General features: G+C 41.8%; 1 protein-coding gene across 7 annotated transcripts in view; it reads left to right on the top strand.

The window, feature by feature from the left end:
* DENND1B (DENN domain containing 1B) overlaps nt 1–19,864 on the top strand; it is a 268,899-nt gene that overhangs the window by 98,440 nt on the left and 150,595 nt on the right. For all 7 annotated transcript variants that reach the window (XM_061383692.1, XM_061383690.1, XM_061383693.1 and 4 more), the window contains 2 exons: nt 14,391–14,440; nt 17,126–17,245. In XM_061383692.1, the coding sequence (XP_061239676.1) occupies nt 14,391–14,440; nt 17,126–17,245 (170 nt within the window). The remainder of the gene's footprint in view (nt 1–14,390; nt 14,441–17,125; nt 17,246–19,864) is intronic.

Raw genomic sequence — 19,864 nt, 5'->3', positions numbered from 1 at the left:
TTTGGTTATTTCTGTTTTTCCCTCCTCTCCCATTACATTATTAATAGATAAGCACTATTAAAGTAATATTGCCAGGTTGTTTACTAATGTTTAAAATTTAAGCCTGAAATACAATTGAGAATAAGTAGATATGAAGGCAATTCACAATGAAAAATTTGAAGATTAAAAAATATCCTCTTATTAGCTGAAAACATTGAACTTATCAACATATGGTACCAGCTAGCCTCATCTCCACCCGTTCTTTTGTTATCTTGTTATTGTTATAAGGCTTAATGACGGTTGTAAGCCATAGTTCTGGATGTGGGGGTTAGTCCACCCTGGGGAGAAGAGGAGGAAACAGCAGTGTGGATTATGGAAATATGGATTGATCTAAAAAGAGACCCCTTGTAAAAGAACGGGACTCAAAGGAAAGCTAGGGAAGACTGAAGAAAAGATGATGGAATATGATGTGAAAATGATTATTTGAAATCTTTCCTTTCATTCCCAGCTGCTGTGTTTTGGAGAAAAGGAATGCATTTTTATGTTAAGGGGTAGCTAAAAGAGGCCAGATGAATGGTATTATTTATTAGATATATTTTCATGTTGAGCGAGATAAATTATGTGCATTTTAATAGACTTTGCATATGTTAGACTTCTTAAATCTTACAGACTTAATGTTAGGTGTAGTACTTCATAACGTTTGGCCTAATTTAAATATATCTAATTGGAAAAATGAATGATTATTAAGTATTTTGACTAAATGTGATGGTGAATATTATATTTAAAATATGAATTTTTTGTTACTTTTGTAGCTTAGCTCTTCAAATGCACACTTACAAGTTTATTCGTGTGTGTGTTTCTAGACAAAGCTAACACTGCAGCGTGTCTGGTTGTTGTTGCTGTTCAGTTGCTAAGTCGTGTCCGACTCTGCAGCCCCACGGACTGCAGCAGCCAAGCCTCCCTGTCCTTCACCATCTCTCAGAGTCACGTTCCTTGAGTCCATGTTGTTGTCTAACCATCTCAGCCTCTGCTTTCCTCTTCTCCTTTTGTCTTAAACCTCTCCCAGCTTCAGGGTCTTTTCCAGTGAGTCAGCTCTTCACATCAGGTGGCCAGAGTATTGGAGCTTCAGCATCAGTCCTTCCGATGAATAAGCTAGTACTAGATACTAACATTCTGGAGAAAGCAGTGGCACCCCACTCCAGTACTCTTGCCTGGAAAATCCCATGGACAGAGGAGCCTGGAAGGCTGCAGTCCATGGGGTCGCTGAGGGTCGGATACCACTGAGCAACTTCACTTTCACTTTTCACTTTCATGCATTGGAGAAGGAAATGGCAACCCACTCCAGTGTTCTTGCCTGGAGAATCCCAGGGACGGGGAGCCTGGTGGGCTGCCATCTATGGGGTCGCACAGAGTCAGACATGACTGAAGTGACTTAGCAGCAGCAGCAGATACTAACATTCATCTTTATCCTTAGCCCGTTTGATCCGAAGGGACAACAATGCAGTCTAGTGGTCATTTTTGGGGAATGCAGACACAGGGTCCTTGTGGTTTAAACTAGTTTTTGATGTGTTTGTATACAATGAAAGAAAAGCCATTGCCTGATTCTAGAGTTTGGAGATAGTTAGACTTGGAAAGAGCTCAAAAGCATCGGGACAAGGCGTGTGGGCGCGGTTCCGAGGGGCAGGATGTTCCTGGTGTAGGGCCAGGTCTGCCGGCAGGAGTGCCTTCTCATGGCTGGACGCCTCCGGCTGGAGGGCAGAAGAGGATGGTGATCGGCTTCACGCGGCTGTTGAGTGGCTCAGCTGGGTCCTGGTCCTCACTTCTGGCTGGAGAATCCAGGCTTTGTCTGTGGCGTGTAACAGTGAGGTTCGATTCCCCAGGGAGAGGTCAGGGCGGCAGACAGAACCCCGGGAATCCCAGCAGAGAAGGCGCCGTGAAACAGCCTGGAAAGACAGGAGGTGCGCCGGGTGAAGTGGGCGCAGACGTGTCAGGAGGACACGCGGGAGCAGGAACCCCGGCTTCTCGGTCAAGAAAGGGGCAGGTCCTGGCAGCCCTCAATCCCACACGCATCATGCCTGGTAGATGCTGAATAAGCACATGTTAAATGAGGGAGGTATCACACGTTGCAGAAGTCAGATACGGTGAAGACTGGGAGAACAGCGATTAAATGTAGAAATTAGCAATCACTGGTGACTTAAGCTGAGAAGAGTCGATAGTAAAAGCAGTAATGGAGACTTGCTGAATGTAATGTTGTACTTGCAAGAAAATTTTCAGTGAGAGGAAGAAAGAACTATTTTAGGTCTGCTTCTTAGTTGACCAAATCTATTTTACAGAATTTATCTTAGTCTGATTTTACAGATAAGTCATCCCTGTTGTTTATGTTTACTCCTTATTTTCCATGCATTCCAATGCAATAATATATTGTAAAGAATAAATACAAGGTATAAGATAATTTATTCAAGAGAATTACTAATCCTTGACTGAGAAAGTTTATCAAATAATGCCCCGCCCCAGCTGTGTGTGTGTGTGTGTGTGTGTGTGTGTGTGTGTGTGTCCCGTTTCTGGTTTATTGAGTAAAATCCTTACAAGAGACTCAGGAAATTGTGTTTTCTCTTTAAGTTCATGTATGGCAAAGTGGACTAGACTAGGAATGATCAAAACTCATTGCTATTTGGTGAGGCTTGTTTGGTGACTTTCTCTGTGTGAAAAGAACTAGTGTTCGCAGTTGAATTTCTTACAGAAAGACTTCTGCGTTACAAGAACTAAGACCAAAATTGGCACCTTTTCTTATAATCTCAGCAAGAGGCCAAAGATTACGTCAGCAGGGAGTGTGAACTACATTTTTATCCCACGAGGTGGATGTTCTAGAATGGGTGGAGCAGAATAAGTTTGCAAAATAATAGCTCACAATGTTTCTATTTAGAATTTCAAGAAATAAATCATTAAAAAAAGACACTTATGACTTCAGATTTAACTGTTGTTTGACATATTAAAAATCGTGGGCATGTACATTTTTTATAAAAGAAACATCTTGTATAATTTAAGGTACTCTAAAAATACACACAAAAAATCAGTTTCTAGGTTCTTGATTTTTAGTCCTGATTGCTAGCTGTATTTGAATAAGGCTTTATTTTAATTACTAGGCACTTAGTTTCTGCTTTAAATTGAAGGGGATAAAAATGTCTGGCAAACTTCACAAGTAGAATGGCTAATGGTATCAGTGACCTGAGATGCTTACTGCCTGAGCCTCATTTTCCACGTCTTCACCTGTTGCCACATAGAGACAGCTTTGGCCCGACCTATAGGTTCCTACTGTTGATCCTGAAATAATTACACGCTCTCCCCACCCTGGGCCCCGCTGTTACTAATAATCTTGTCTTACCTCATCCTGCCTGTGTTACTTGAGCCTTCTTTACTTGCTCTGTTGTGATCCTTGTTCTGATAGTGTTAGAGGCTCAGTTGTGTCTGACTCTTTGCAACCCCATGGACTATATACCCCACCAGGCTCCTCTGTCTATGAAATTCTCCAGGCAAGAATACTGGAGTGGGTTGCCATGCCCTTCTCCAGGGGATCTTCCCAACCCAGGGATTGACATTGGTCTCCTGCATTGCAGGCAGATGTTTTACCACCTAAGCCACCAGGGAAGCCCCTTGTTTTGATAAATATCAGGTGATTGGTTGTTTCAGATTTAAATAATATGCTTTAAATTTAATTCCTTGGTATTTTGCTCTTGTGTGAGAAAGAATCTCCATAGGCCCTTATTTGTAAGTCTGTTATTTGAAAGAAGTCAGATGTATGTTTTTACTGTAAGTCTAGTATTTTCAGTGGTAATGAACAGGCATAGCCACAGGCAGCGTTGCTTTTCTGCCTCAGGACTTCATTTCAAGGGCATAGAACAATCTTGGGCAGGCAGAATTCACGTTTGTGATGACGTATCATCCCATCTCTCCTCCCATGATTTCCTCACGTCTCCGCCCCCTGTATTGTTCCCTACGCCAAGTTGAACTTTGGTTCTAATTAAAACATGAATGAAAGTTTTAGTGCTCAGTCGTGTCTGACTCCTTGTGAGCCCATTTACATAAGCCCACCAGACTCCTCTGTCCATGGGCATTCTCCAGGCAAGACTACTAGAGTGGGTTGCCATTCCCTTCCCCAGGGGATCTTCCCAACCCAGGATTGAACCCGGGTCTCCTGCATTGCAAGCAGATTCTTTACTGTCTGAGCCACCAGGGAAGTACAGTTGTGTAGTGTAATTCTTCCTGTGTATGGACACTATCCACCACATAGGGCCCAAGCAGGCATCGGAACCAGGCATCTGGTGATTTTATGTTGGACGCAACATAAAAACAAAGTGAAAAAAATGCATACTGTGGGGAATGATGGTTAGAAGCTTAGCCTCTGATTTCAAACCCTGAGTAACGTTTGCTAGCTTTGTGCCTTTGCGCATGTTACTTAGTCTCTTTGATCTCCCCCCGCCCCCACCCACGCACACATATAAAAGAGAATAAAACATGGATTGTTGTTAGGTTTAAATGAGATAATACATGTAAGTGCTTAGGTCAGAACCTAGTGTAGTAAGCTGTTATTTTTATCATATCTTTATTTGGGTAGGTAATCGGGGGGAAAAAAAGCATTCAAACCCTTAAATCACCTTTCCTTGAACTGTCTGCCAAGGTGGATTGGTTCTGATGGTGCTGAAAGCGTCGTTTCATATGTGATCAGCAGTTTTGTTTGAGAGCGTGCGTGCTGGCCAGGCACTGGGTAGGCCTTAGAGAACTCCAAAGGCAAATAAGCCATCAGAGACTTTGGAGATTCATCTCCTCTGATTGATCGTGTCCTTTGTAACAACTAGGACCTTCTGGGTCACTACTAACTTCATCGATTTCTGGATCCTGAGGACATATTGTGATTATAATACCAGAGGTGGTTGAACAGTCTGTAACCTGTATCTTGATACAAGTCCTTAGGAAAATAAAGACAGGATTATGAGAAAGTGCAGTGACTTCATAATTTGGAAATGTTATAATAAAGTCACTTGTTAAGGGGACTGTGAAAATATGAAAGTAGTATTAATTGTCCATAATGGCGGTCAGTGAAAGAATCCCGTCTCTCCTTGCTTCTGTATCTTTTAATTGGCGCCGTCCCCTTGTTTGTCTCTGTCTAGGCCACATGCTGTCTCTGGAGCACCGGGCAGTTTATCCGGCTCCCGCCTGGACCTTTCCCTCTTTGCTCTCTGTCTTCCTCCTGCAGCTGTCCAGCTGCAGGCCACCACCACTCCCTGCCATGATCGCAAAGGCCTTCTCACTGATTATCCAGCCTTCAGTCTCGTCCTTTAAAACCCATCCTGCAAATGGTAGAGCGACCTTCCTGAAATTCCAGTCCAGGCATGTCCCTCCCTTGCTTCGTAGCTTCCCTATTTCTCTTAGGTCAGCTGGGCATGATTTGTTGTCCAGACTGAGATCCTCCCTTGTTCTTTTCTCACTGATGGTCTGTATGTGGTGCAGTGCAGACGTGTGTCCGCTCGGGTGTGCAGTGAGACCCCGCATGGCCCTCGTTCCTGTAAAGATGCAGCCCATTCCTGTCAGTGCAGGAGGTTCCCTCTTGCCTTTTCCTGGGTGCTTCTGTGCTGGCCCACCCACTCCTGTGGCCCCAGGAGACCACTGTTCTGATTTCTGTAACAAGAAGTCATAACTCGGGCAGTTTTGAGAGTAAAAGGGATCGCCGCTGAGAAGGTGGCTGTAAAGTGTTCTGGGCAGGTCAGCGGCGTGGCTTCCCTCCTCTTTGCGTTAGGTCAGAACTGAGTTGGTCTAAAGGCCTTGGGATCCCATCTGTCCCCTACCGATTCTTCAGGCCACGTTGTCTTCTCAGCCGCTCAGACTTTGTACGTGTTCCTTCCACTTCCCATGGACGGAGAAGCCTGGTGGGCTGCAGTCCATGGGGTCGCTAAGAGTCGTACATGACTGAGCAACTTCACTTTGACTTTCACTTTCATGTATTAGAGAAGGAAATGGCAACCCACTCCAGTGTTCTTGCCTGGAGAATCCCAGGGACGGGGGAGCCTGGTGGGCTGCCATCTATGGGGTCGCACAGAGTCGGACACGACTGAAGCGACTTAGCAGCTTCCACCTCCAGACCCTGCTGGACCTTTCTGTGATAGTCTTGCCTGCGACAGGGAAACCGCCCTGCCCACCTCTCTACCGCCCCCTCGTCGTGTGGTCATCTGGTCAACTTCTCGCTCTGTTTAGACGCAGTCTCTTCCCTCGAGACTTGGACCACTCCCTGCCAGAAGCCCCCTCCTCGATTTGCTTTATATGTCTGATTTCTAGACTCTGGGTGTTTTTCACCGTTACCATCCACGCTCTTTTTACATTACATTGTGATTGTCTTTGATTGCTCTTCACACATTAAGTATTTGCTAAATGAATATATATATAAACATACATAACCATATTAATATTTATGTGTTTCACATTGAGTTTGTAAATGTGATTTCGCACTGATTAGACTTCCTGTTGTTGTTCGGTTGCTAAGTCGTGTCTGACTCTGTGACCCCACGGACTGCAGCGCACCAGGCTCCCTTGTTCTTCACCATCTTCCGGAGCTTACTCAAACTCATGTCCATTGAGTCGGTGATGCCATCCAACCGTCTCATCCTCTGCTACTCCCTTCCCTTCTTAGATTTTATATCTAAGTCAATAATCTTCATTCAGCAGTCCATATTTCATAATTGTGTGATTATATTTTAGTTTTTTCAGATAAAGCCTTCAAATAGATAGAAAGATATTTCCAGACTTTCAAATGACACCGTGATTCTCATTTCTGCTGGGTGACTGCATAGACTCTAGGGGCCTTCAAGGCATAGAGAAATGATTAGTACTTAATGTACTGTATTGAATACAGTTACTACCTAAAGTGTAGGGTCCCTGATTTATGCTCTAAAACTTAAGGTTCTGTTGCTTATTAAAGCATCAGACAAATTATTTGGTTTTATCACAAGATTCACTATCTAGGGAATATCAAGCAGTTCAGGCACAGTTCTGAACTAGGTTCAAGGCAGGGTCAAAAAAAAAAAAAAAAAAGATAACTGTAATTTACTTGTCTGGGACATAGCATGTCTCATTTGTCATCCATAAGAGCAAAATACGTTCTTCACTGTGCGATTTACCCAGTGAATGGAAAATATTTACATGAATGTCATGACAAAGATGGCACATGGTCCAAGTCTGAGGAAGATGAGGAATAATATGAATCAAGGGTCTGGCAGTGTACAGAATGGGGAAACATAAATTCCAAGTAAAGGGTAGGCTAAGTACAAAGACTGACTCAAATCAAAGAAAATGGAAAACATAACCCATGACTGGAGGGCAGTGGTGCATAGAGGATGTGTTTATTTGAGGACACATTTGCCAGCGGCTTCGCCAGGATGGCTGGAGGGGAGCCTGGCAGAGAGGAGACGGCCGGGGGGCTGGTGGGGCAGGAAGCTGGGCGTTCCTCCCCGCGCTGGCTTAGTGCCGAGTGCAGAGTTGGCAGTAGTCCTCATCAGGTGCATTGATAGATAAATACCTGAAAGAGGAATTTTTTTTTTAAAGTAAACCCCCCCTTAAGTGAAAAACATCTGTTGGCGTGACTCTTTGAAGATATTTTTACTTCGGAGAAGTAGCCAGGATGGTAGCCTGAAGACAGCTCCTGTACACGCTGACCTCATCAAGCATGCACAGTGTGTGACTTTTCCAAATGGAAGTCGAGTTGCTTTCCAACGTGTGAGTTTCTGCCATGCGGCAGAGTGGACCAGCGTACCTAAGCACACATCCCCTCCTGCCCGAGCCTCCGCCCACCCACCCACCCCCGCACAGGGTGTGACTGCTTCTATTGTGTGTGACACAGCGGAAGTAGGTAAGGATGTTCAAATCTGTGTCTGTATCCACAGGCACCTATGTTAATGTGTTAAACATCTTCCAGGGAGGCAGACACACTATTCAGTATAATATATTGTTTAATCATTTCATGTTTTGGTTTGTTAATGTTTTGGCATAGGTTATTGGACACAGGACTTTAAATGCTGCAGTTATTCAGTAAATGTTTGTTGTGTAAGTAAGTATCTTCATTTGAATTCATGTGACACTTGAGTTGTTAAAACAACTAGCTCTTTAATACAAGAGTTAACAGTTGTTGGGCGGGGATGGTTTATGTGCCTGACATTGTCTAATCATTGGACGTGGATTTCTAACTTAATCCTCATATAAATCCCCTAGAAAATTCTCACTTAATCCTATGAGATAGGTGATAATTTTGGCCCATTTTCTAGCTGTGACTGGAGGGCATGGCCAGGGGCTGGCACAGGCAGGTCTGAACATCACCCCCGGCCCTGGGGCACTAGGCGGTGACCACTGGGTTTTACCACCTGAGGGCGTGAGCCTGCACACAGCTGTGGGGCTGTTCCTAGGATCTTCGCTCTGAAAATCAGTAATCCCCTTTTGTTTCCTCTACTCCACATTTAGCTGTGGTCTGGGGTCATGGGAGCAGATCAGTTGACGGGTGTGAAACTTGTTTCTCTCTAAAAGTTGAAACATTTTTCTACCTAATTCTGATGTTGATTTAAATGGAAGTTTGATATTCATTCTTAAGTACCTTAGTTTCTATTGTGCAAATAAGTATTATAGGCAGTACTCTATTTTATTATATGGGTAGCTCCTTTGATCTAGAAAATGTTACTTGTTAAACTAAGGGTGGGTGAAGCAAAGGGCAGATATGTTAGTCTGAAAGGAGCGGGGAGGGTATATGGTTATTAGGGGTGAAAAGAGGGTCTTCCTGAGTGGGTAACTGTTATTCAAATGATTCATTAAAAGTTAGTGTTAACCTAGGGATGAGAAAATGAAGGTTGGTAGTAGAATTTTTGAGAAAAAAACTTCTGAAACCCATTTGCTTATACACACACACACACACACACACACACATATACACTTTCCTTTCATGCCTTTTAAATTCTTTATCTTAAATTAATGAGGGAAATATATGATTCCTTTCATTTGTCAAGTAAAGCACCTGTCTAATCGTTAAGTATATGTATTTATGGTAATATCTCTCTGCCCTGCTTTGAATCTAGGCCTTTTCATTGGCATTAGATTAAACGAATGTCAACTACAGAGATCTCTGTCACCTGACTGGTACACGTAAAACCCAAATCCTCAAAATTTGTATTTCGACAGTACAGTTCTTTTTACAGCAGAGTATATTTGCTGTACAGAAATAGTACAGAAAAGTAAAAAAGTCGAGAAATCCCGCAGTGATGTCAGTTAATCCTGACAGTTATTCCTTGACTCTTAAGTTTAAAGTAGAGTATCCAGCTTGAAAACATCAGGAGATGAGAAGATGATGTTTAAAGACGCTGTGCCTGTAATTTACTGTATAACGCCTCCTAATCTAATCCCCCTGTTAGTGTGGCTGTGTTTCCTTGAAAACCGAGGGCATCTTGTAGCTCCCCTGCTGGTGCTGTGGGGCCCAGAGCAGGTCGGGTGTGGTCTGGGAATCCCAGTTTTGCACTGCGCAGCCTGCCTGTCACCGAGTAGCTCAGTGAATGTTTCTTTTAAGGAAAAAAAAAGTTTATTTTTCCCCCATGTAAAGCACAGATAGATTGAGCAAATACATGATATCCTAAATCATTTCTCATGTATTTTGGGAGATAACATGCAAAGTTACATAAGCATCTTTTGAGAAATATATGGCCTTTGTGAAAAATTAGATTAAAATTGATAAGTAGAGCCCCCTTGTTACAAAATGATTCTTAAAGTGTTGTTCAAATGAAGAAAACTGCATATTTGAAAACTGACTTTACATAATATTGTGTTACATTTTCACCAAGAACTCTGGTATAACTTTAATTCTTATCTAGTTAAAATTTGCGGGGGGAGTTTCAGGGAAGAAAACATGATACTTCAAGCTTCTTTATAATTAATTACACATTCAGTGGTTAGTGGAAAATGGATGGGTATGAATTCTAAGTTTTCCTCTAACCAGTCTGAGGCTGGGCTGAGCGTGGATGACTGTTGCCCTGCCCGAGGTTAGTGTAGGAGAGGCCATGACCTTCTTCTAGGTGGTAGAGTGGGATGGGAAAGGCAGCTGGTGGGCCTTCTGGGAAGGGTAGAAAGCGCCTTCCAGGAAGCGTTCACTGCACACTGTGGTGCCTGGATGTGGTCAGCCGAACTCTGGCAGCTCACTTTGTGACCACCAGGAGGGGTGACAAGGACAAAGCCACAGACTCAGGACAGCAGAGCAGAAGGCTGGGAGACTCCTGAGTCCTCGAGGAAGATGCTGAACCAGTCTCCAAACAACTCCGCCTCGTCACTTGCAGCAAGAGGGCAAGGACTGCTGGGGTGCAGCGAGCGCCCTAGTCTGGTCCCATTCGTCTCATCCCTCGGTTACATGTGCCACTCAAACGAAGTTAAAGCGTCAGGACCCTTACTGGAGGCAGTCAGGTGTGTTTAGAAAAATGCTCCCAAGTGATTCTTCCACGTTCTTATCTTCCTTCTAATTCTTTCTGCCTTTGCATTGGGAACCTCTGGAGCAAGGCCGTTTAATGAAACTGAATAAGCAGAACTTGATTAATGGTTGATTATGTGTGGGGCAGGGGTTAGGGAGAGGGAGAGGTCTGGACAGTCACTGTGGGCTTGTGTGGGCACCAGGGGTGGATGGTACTGCCCTTCTGGCTGATAAGGAGTATACAACCAGAAGAAGGACTTGAGTTTATTCATTCTGAACTTGAGGTGGCAGAACACTCGGAAATAGGTACTAGGAAGTAGTTAGACGTGTAGTGCTGGAGTTCACAGTAGTATCTAAACTAACAGGAGCTAAGGAATTTGGGGGTTGCAGTTGAATCCACGGGTATAGACTGTGCCAGGCCGGATGTAATCTGTGAGTGTGGAAGAGAGGGCTGCACGCACCTCAGAAGCCACGTCTCAGTGGAGAGCATCTCAGTGGAGAGCCGGGGCAGGAGCAGTGAAGAGGAGGGAGAGTGGTTACCGATCCTGACGATGACGCATCTCATCGCCTCTTAGAGTTTGATCAGGGAAATTCTAAGACCTTTGTAGTTACTGAACTCTAATCAGGAGGTACCCGTTACATCTTTGAGCTCTCCTTTAAAATCAGATTCTTAAACGCTTGTTTCCTCTTTTATTTGATGAATTTATATTGTTCAACAGTAACCACATGGATAAAGAGTCAATATGCCACTGTTCACCAGGTCATTCACCCTCTTCTCTCTTATGGGCTCAATTTGATCATAATGCTTTTGAGTACAGATACAGGATTGTAAGACCCAAAACACCATGTAAACATTTTCAGTTATTTATTTTCCAGTCAGTTTATTTGTGTAGTAGGTGTGTTGTTTTTAGGGCATCTGCATATATATGCAGGGCTTCCCAGGTGGCGTGGTGGTAAAGAATCTGCTTGCCAATGCAGGAGATGAAAGTGTCACAGGTTTGATCCCTGGGCCAGGAAGATCCCCTGGAGGAGGAAATGGCAACCCGCTCCAGAATTCTTGCCTGAAAAATTCCGCGGACGGAGGAGCCTGATGGGCTACAGTCCATGGGGTCGCAGAGTCAGACACAACTGAGCACACGAGCACACATATATATATGTAACTGAGCACACGAGCACACACATAAGTATAATTGCCCCCCCTTTTTTTGCTGTTCATAATTGCATATTCTGTGTTGTTCTTTTTGTTCCTTCTGTTTTTAACATTTGACATGTTAGTCAATGTGTTCTTTTTGTAGAAAAATATTTTAGAGAATTAAGAGGATTTTGAGAACCCAGATAATTTTTCTTGCTTAAGAAAATCAGGTATTTCATAAAAACCAAAGCCTGTATGGATAGAGAAAACGTAACTTTTGAAGAGTATTACCTGTCATGTGATCTGAGGATGCCAATCCAGAAATGCAGGGGTGTGCATGTGTGCACGTGCGTGCGTGCCTGTGCGTGTGTGTGGGCGTGTGTGTGTATGTCTGTGTCATGTGAAGAACACTGTGTGGTGGAAATAGTAGAGTTCATGAGCACTTCTACATCAGTATAAAAGTACAGTTTTCACTTAACATCGTTGTTAAAAGGGTTCAAAAATGCTGTTTGCATGTATTCCATTCCCCCCTCCCGCTCTCCCTCTCCCCTTCTTTTCTCTTCCAACCTCGGTTTGAACAGCACCTGTAATTAAGGAGGAGAACCGAGCCCTGGGAGCTAGGTGGGACTGGCGGCCATTGATCTGTGTAAGCCCGGCTTATACTGTCAGGGGAGGAGCAGTCAACTGCTGAGCTGCTTTGTCACTGACATAAGCTGAGAGGGGATTTTTTTGTCTATACTGTTTATACACTAGTCTATAGACCTGCTGGCTGGTTGAATTTTAAAGAGTGCGGAGGTTTAAAGACTTGTCCCCTGAGGGTTGCTCCTGCCAGTTGGGGAGCGAGCTGAGGCTGCTTTGCAGAAGCGTGTGTGTGTGTGTGTGTGTGTGTGTGTGTGTGTTGCTTGTGGGAGGGGGGCAGGGGGAGAGAGTGAACTATTGAGCAGCTAACCAGGAAACATTCTTCTTCATTGGAGTCTTAAAATCGATGTGCAATATATTATTGATTCGAGTATATTTGGAAGGCGACAATGGATTTTGAATATATATCTTTATTGTTACAGAAATGATATGAACAGCTTTGTGGCAGCGACCGGGTTGGGTGGAGGGGCAGGTGTTATAAATACGAGAAGTCTTCACTTTTTGCAGCACAAGATAAAGTCTGTCAATGCTCAGATGAACTGTCCTCTTTTGTACTGACCTGCTTGCAGTTTAAGTAACTTGAATTATTTCGAGTTTAGCAGCTCTTTCAATTCCATTTAAGAAAACATTGTCAGTAGTGAAACAGTTTTTTCCTAAATATGGCATTTGTGTTCATACTTTCAAATATATATGTTCATAACGCTCTTGAATCTCTCTTAGGTTTTGGCGTTGGAATAATTGCAGTGATTTTTTTTAACATTTCCGCTTATTTTTAATTGAAGAATAATTGCTTTACGGTACTGTGTTGGTTTCTGCCACACAGCAACTCGAATCAGCTCTAGGTATACATATGTCTCCTCGTCTTGAACCTCCCTCCCACCTCCCACCCCTCTAGGCTGTCACAGAGCTGGGCTTGAGCTCCCTGAATCATATAGCAAATGGAATATTACAATGATTTATTTTTAACTGATACTTGATATCAGTCTACATATTAAAAGAATGTGAGAAGTTCTGCTTTAAAGCACTCAATACTGTGTTTGTGCCTATATAGAATTTAATATTCATATATTGATGATTTCTCTGAGTGCAAATTTTATTTGTAAAGAGGTGATAGGCAAGGTAATCTTTTTTGGAGAGATGACTACTGTATTAAGATATTGGCTCTTTTTTCTTTTTAATATGAAACATTGTCATATATCTCTGCTTTGTCTTATAAGATCAGTAGGCTTTAAACTTGTATGATGGTATCGTCAATTCTGAAGTTTAACTTTATGATAGGAGTTAACTCTAAGTTGTTTTTTCCTATATAACAATACAGATCTTTTTCCATCTTTTATCAAATATGTGACAATTATGTGCATTTTGTTATACTTGTTAATGTATATGGTTTCTAAAAGGTTTTAAAATTATTTTACAGTAACTATAAAATCACTTCAGATTTCGAAAGTCAGTAAGATTATTTTCTATGCTTAGAAAATACGCTTAAAACATTGTTTTTCATACTAGGAAATTCTTAAAGTGCACAGAATAGAAGCTATGTTGTTTTACCCTGAAAGGCTTGTTTTTGCATGCACATTTCGTTAAGAGTGTGAGATTAGTGTTACTGCTGTTGAATATACCAAGAGTTGAGATTATACGTGTGTTTCTCTAGCTATAGAAAATCCTTTTTTCCCCCGAACGATTTCACTATGGCGCACGTTGAGTTGTTACACCTCTCAGTAATTCATTCTGCTGCCAACCTCATTCCCTTTTCTCTGCCTGCATTTTAATTGAAACAACATTTATGTTCTGAGCCAGGATCTGTCAGAAGTCCCCGTGGCTGGCCTGCGGTACCAGTAGCCACAGACGCAGCTTACCCATATGGTGCAGCGCTTCTCGTAAAATCCATATGGCCTTGTTGAAGGGAGTCCCAGCGGGGACGTGAGGGGTGTTAATGCCCTCAGGCCAGGCCTCTCCCTCCAGGGGCTTCCGAGGCATTGTCAGCGCAATCTGCCGAAGCACACACTTAATTCCTTTTTAATAATCAATTATTTTAATCTAGGAACCTCTGCTATTTTTCTTTAAAAAAAAAATAAACTTTTTTCCCCTAAAAATGTCTCAAAAGAAGTTTTAACTGCATCTTTAAAAACATTCTAAAGCTTTTTTTAAAATTTGCATTCACAGGAAGTACTACAGACTGTGCCAAAGTTCTGCTTCCCCTTTGACGTTGAAAGGTACAGTATAAGTCATCGTTTAAGATAACCGGAGCCTGCCTTAGTGAGCACTGTAGAATTATTACCTGTGTCTTCTCTATGAAATGAAATGTACTTTTCCTCACTGCCTCTAACAAAAAACACAAGAGGTTCAAAATCAAATAATATTTGAAATGGAGAAGGCTTCTAAACCACTCTATCTTCTGTTCTCCACTGTGGCCAGTTGGGATTAGTCTCAAGGTTCCATTTCTTCCTTTTGTTCTTCAGGTACATATTGTAAGCACTCGGAGGAAAAGAACATTCGTATGTCCTTTATCAGAGCCTTAGAATTGTGTCTTTTAAAATTAGATGTATATGTCCCAGTTTCTATGTCACTTCACCCTGATTGAAAAGACCATCTGTGTGACATTGTAAAACTCATGGCTGGTTGTCTCCCACAAATAGCTTTATAGAAATAGTGCAATATTACCAAAGGCTGCACAGACACCCTCTTACCTAGCAGTTTTGAAAATCTCATTATGTTTGTATTTTACTGAACAAATGCTGAATGAATAGAGTATTACCTGGGTTGAGGCAGGAATGCTGCAGCATATATAGCTCTTTGAGCATAAAACAGATCATTTATTGTTTTTCATGTGATTTTTCACACCCTAACACCAGTTATTTTTTAAAAGAGTATGCTGTAAGGCAACTTTAAAAGAAAATTTATCTTAGGAAAATATTTTGCTAAAAGTCAAGATGGGTAAAAATCTAAAATTGTACAGCGTTAAAGATAAAGCCTTTCAAATGATGGACTCATTGATGCTGATAAGCATAGCTCTTTTGTGGAGAATCAGTGGTGTCCACTAAAGTTGCAGTTTCCAAGTTAATAGCAAAGATGAGATAAAGGAAGCAAAGCTATGGCAGTAGATTGCGAGCACTGGGCACGAGAGGGCACATTCGACACCAGAGGCGGTTTTTTTTATTTTTTTTAGAGTGAACTGTAATTTACTGGCATTGTCAATCTATGAACAAGACAGGTATTATTTTGTTTTTTTTTCCATGAAGGGAGATGGTTTCCAATCTGCTATAATATGTGCCCACAGCTTCACCTTGAGCATGCAGCATTCAGGCTGTATTCAGGGTAGATTATTTTGAAGCTTGTGTAAAAAAAAAAACACCTTGCATGTAAAAGTGTGTTCTTCAGACGTTCAGCATTTGAAATACAATATTTCCTGACAGTTGAAAATGATTTGCAGTGTTGGTACGGTAGGAGAAAGTAACTTATCTCGTTGCACATGATTCGCTCACCATTTCCAAGCCAAAATTTAGGCGTCATGGAAATTTTATTTTGCATCAAGGAAGCGGATGTTCAGTTGTTGCTGTCTAATGGCAAGGTCATGGCCAGTAACGGGAAATGTATTTGTGTATTTTAAATAATGAAGATTCAGTGTAGGGACTTCGACCTCACCTTCCATGGCGGCCTGACACATACGATGACTGTCTGACACTTGGGTCAACATTAACTGAAATTCTTTGTAGTAAGCTTTGTTCATGGGAATTGTATTCTTATTTTGTACTTGGAAACTTATTACCAGGATATAGGTAGCTCTAGAAGAGAATGCTAAAAAGAAATGCCAATGGTAATTTGTATGGGACTTTATTGAGTGAGAATGTCAACAGAAGAATCAATTCAAGAGAGTTGGCTGGGTTGCCAGCAGACTGGACGTGACACACCCTGCTGTGTGGGCAGCCCCGGGGCACTCCGCTGGCATGCCATGACTAGTGTTGCTGGAATTTACCAAACACTGGTCAAGAGTCTGCCTGCAGCGCAGGAGACCTGGGCTGGATCCCTGGGTCAGGAAGATCCCCTGGAGGAGGAGATGGCAACCCACTCCAGTATTCTTGCCTGGAGAATTCCATGGACAGAGGAGCCTGATGGGCTACGGTCTGTGGGGTCACAGAGTCAGACACAACTAACACTTTAACACTTGAAGCACGTGAAAACTTACTGTTAAGATACCTTATGACTCTCCAGCCGTGTATTAGCGTGTATTGAGTAGGTCAACTCATAAAGTGTTGATTCATGATTTAGTTTACACATTTCACACTCATTTATTTTTTTTTAATTTAATTTTATTTTTAAACTTTACAATATTGTATTAGTTTTGTCAAATATCGAAATGAATCCACCACAGGTATGCATGTGTTCCCCATCCTGAACCCTCCTCCTTCCTCCGTCCCCATACCATCCCTCTGGAGAGGGTGTGGAGAAAAGGGAACCCTCTTACACTGTTGGTGGGAATGCAAACTAGTACAGCCACTATGGAGAACAGTGTGGAGATTCCTTAAGAAACTGGAAATAGAACTGCCTTATGATCCAGCAATCCCACTGCTAGGCATACACACCGAGGAAACCAGAAGGGAAAGAGACACGTGTACACCAGTGTTCATCGCAGCACTGTTTATAATAGCCAGGACGTGGAAGCAACCTAGATGTCCATCAGCAGATGAATGGATAAGAAAGCTGTGGTACATATACACAATGGAGTATTACTCAGCCATTAAAAAGAATACATTTTAGTTTTAAAATATCACTGCAGCTCTGAGAACCAACTGACTTGAAATGTGGAAACAATGGCTCGTGTTCATATAGCCTGACTCTTGCTTTTCTTTAAGACAATTCTCACACGAGGCTTGAAATGTTGTACCGTTGCTGCATTTCAGAGCATCTCGGAATCAGGTTGGACAGCACTTTGCCTTCGTGCTGACGGACATTGAGAGCAAACAGAGGTTTGGGTTCTGCCGACTCACTGCAGGAGGCAAGATCTGCTTATGCATCCTGAGGTGAGTGTGTGTCGTGAAAAATGCTCTTGGGCACACGGTAGATTAACTGCGTCTCTCTGTTGCACTTTGCTGTATGCTTGGGATGCTTAAAAATGTGCTTGTATGTATTTTTTGTTTTCTCTAAATCCAGCTAAGCTGAAAAGTAATTTTGTTTACTGTCTGTATACAGCATCAGTTAGGCTTAAAGGTTTACCAGTAAGAGTAGAATTGGCTTCTTTTAAAAAAATTATTTTATTGAAGTTTTAAGTATTAAGTTGACTTACAGTGTTGTGTTAGCATTGGCTCTTGTAAATAATACTTTTTATGGGTTAATTTTTAAAATAGCAGGTCACATGTTTCACATATTGAATAGCATGCGGAAAGTCTGGTTAAATTAGCACGTGCTCTTTTCTATTATTGACCTATCACTTGGATTCTCGGAGGTGAACTGGTGGTTTAAGACAGAGATTGCGGACTGGTGCTTCTGGGCAGAAGTGCTCAGAGGCGCTTTCTTTGGCCGCATGGTGTTTTAAAAATTTTAGAAGATGCTTCTTACCTTGTACGTTTTAGTGAAATTTTGCGTAAAGTTGACGTGTCTCATTCCTCTCGCTGGCGCTGGTGTTGCTGAGCCAGCAGCCCTGAGCTGGCTCTGAGCAGCAGGTGTCTCCTGCGACCTGAGTCTGTTTCACCAGCCCTGCCTCTCCTGCCCCCATCACCTCTGTCATCGCCCGGCGCTCGGGAGGCTGTTGAGAGCAGGTCTCTGTGACTTGAGTCTGAGCTGCTGGTGCTGAGGAGGGCAGGTCCTGAAGGTTAGCTTCCCTGATGACTCAGAAATGTAGGTGTGTCATATACTGTAGTTATAGTACACGTGTTGGTCAAGCTAGACTCTAGAAATGCTCCTAGGAAAAGAAATAAGGCTCAATTGAATAATTATCACAAAAGAACATTGGTGTGATATTGATGTCTACTCTGTTCACTTGCTGTTCAGCTACATTCCTGTCATTCTTTGAGGGTTAAGTTATAAATTTACTCAGAATGTGTGTTTGAGTTGGAGAGTTTTTCCCAGTGTTTATTCAGAAGCAAATACTTAGCTGCTTTATGAGTAGTAGAGCGTGGATGCTCCTCTTCCTGTCTTTAGGCTCAGCTCTTTAATCTGGAGCAGTTGTGTTGAAAAGTTGATGTTTTATCCAGAAACGTGTTATGCTTCAGCTGTAGGCTGATCTTCTAATTTGAAAGCATCGTTTTAGGCAGCGGGTTTGGGAGTGACTGGGAAGTGGGTGGGGAGAGCTCCTTTACCTTTGTGCTTCATACTGAAAGTTCCAAAGCCACACTGGGAAGGGGTCTGTCACCCTCTGCCCCAAACAAGTTTGCCCTAACAAAGACTGAGGCTGTACGAGCTTTCTAATTTTTCTCTAGGTATTTTTAAGTCTTTTCATTAAAAAATTAGGTTTGCAGGTAAGTTTCAGGAATAGTACTGTGAACTCTTGTCTACACGTGCCCAAGATTCACAGTTGTTAAGCTGCTTCTGTCTGTCCCCACCTCGCTCTCTCAATGTGTACACACACACACACACACACACACACACACACACACACACACACATACATTCTCCATGTCTCTATTGTTATGCTGACCCATTTATGAGTAAGTTGTAGATGTCATTCCTCTGTAATATTTGAATCTGTTTTACAACTCACTGCCACCAAAATCAATTCCTGATATAATTAAAGAATTGTTTATATATCTTCCTATTGGCTAGCAGCTGATAAACTGTGGTGTTTATTCACAGCTGGTAAAAGGAATGAATATATATAGAAGCCTTTATAAACTGAAAAAACCTATATGGCTTTTCTTAAAAGTTGAGACTTAGCACAAAGATGATATCCTTTCAGATTATAGTTTTTAAAATCAGTTACTTATGGCTTTACCTGAAGTATGTTATGACTTTAAGATACGAAAAATTTTAGTATCTTGCTCTTGAAGCTGTCTTTTGTGCAGAATATTGCATTTATGTTGAAACATATGACATTTTTAGGTATTCTCTTGTGAGGTAATGAATTGATTATTTATAGGTCATTTTCATTATCGGTGATTGAAGATCCTTTAACAGAAATTAATAATTTATCCTGTTGTCTTTATGATATCCTGTTAAATACTTTAAATTGTTTACTTTTGTGATCAACTATATCTTCATAAAAATCTATTTATTTATTTTACCATCTAATGTCTTAGTTCATGTTTTAATGATCTAAATGTTAAAAGAAAACTTGTATGTCTTGAGTTTTTGTTGATATCTAATAGTTTAAAATATTTTAGGTCCTTCAAGAGTAGTCATAATGAAAGTGGAATACACTTAAGCATGTTTAAGATTTTTAATACAAAGTAAAATTAAGTACAGATTGGTAGTAAATTTTCTTTAAGATAGCAAAAAATAGCTCTGTGTTGGATTTCTTGAATAGCAAAGTTAGAGATGGCCATGGTAATACTAATAATAGCAAACTATCAGCAGCATCGCTTAGTGTTTGTTTACTATAAATCAAACATTTTGCTAAGTGATTTATATAGATTATTAATAAAAATGACTCTATCCTTAGAGTTCTGATCTAGAAAGTTTGCACATAATGCTTTAAAGTTACTTTG

The sequence above is a fragment of the Bos javanicus genome, chromosome 16 (assembly GCF_032452875.1).
Source record: "Bos javanicus breed banteng chromosome 16, ARS-OSU_banteng_1.0, whole genome shotgun sequence".
In the NCBI taxonomy this organism is placed as follows: Eukaryota; Metazoa; Chordata; class Mammalia; order Artiodactyla; family Bovidae; genus Bos; species Bos javanicus.
The sequence above is the reverse complement of the archived record's forward strand: the minus strand, read 5'-3'. Positions and strand labels throughout refer to the sequence as shown.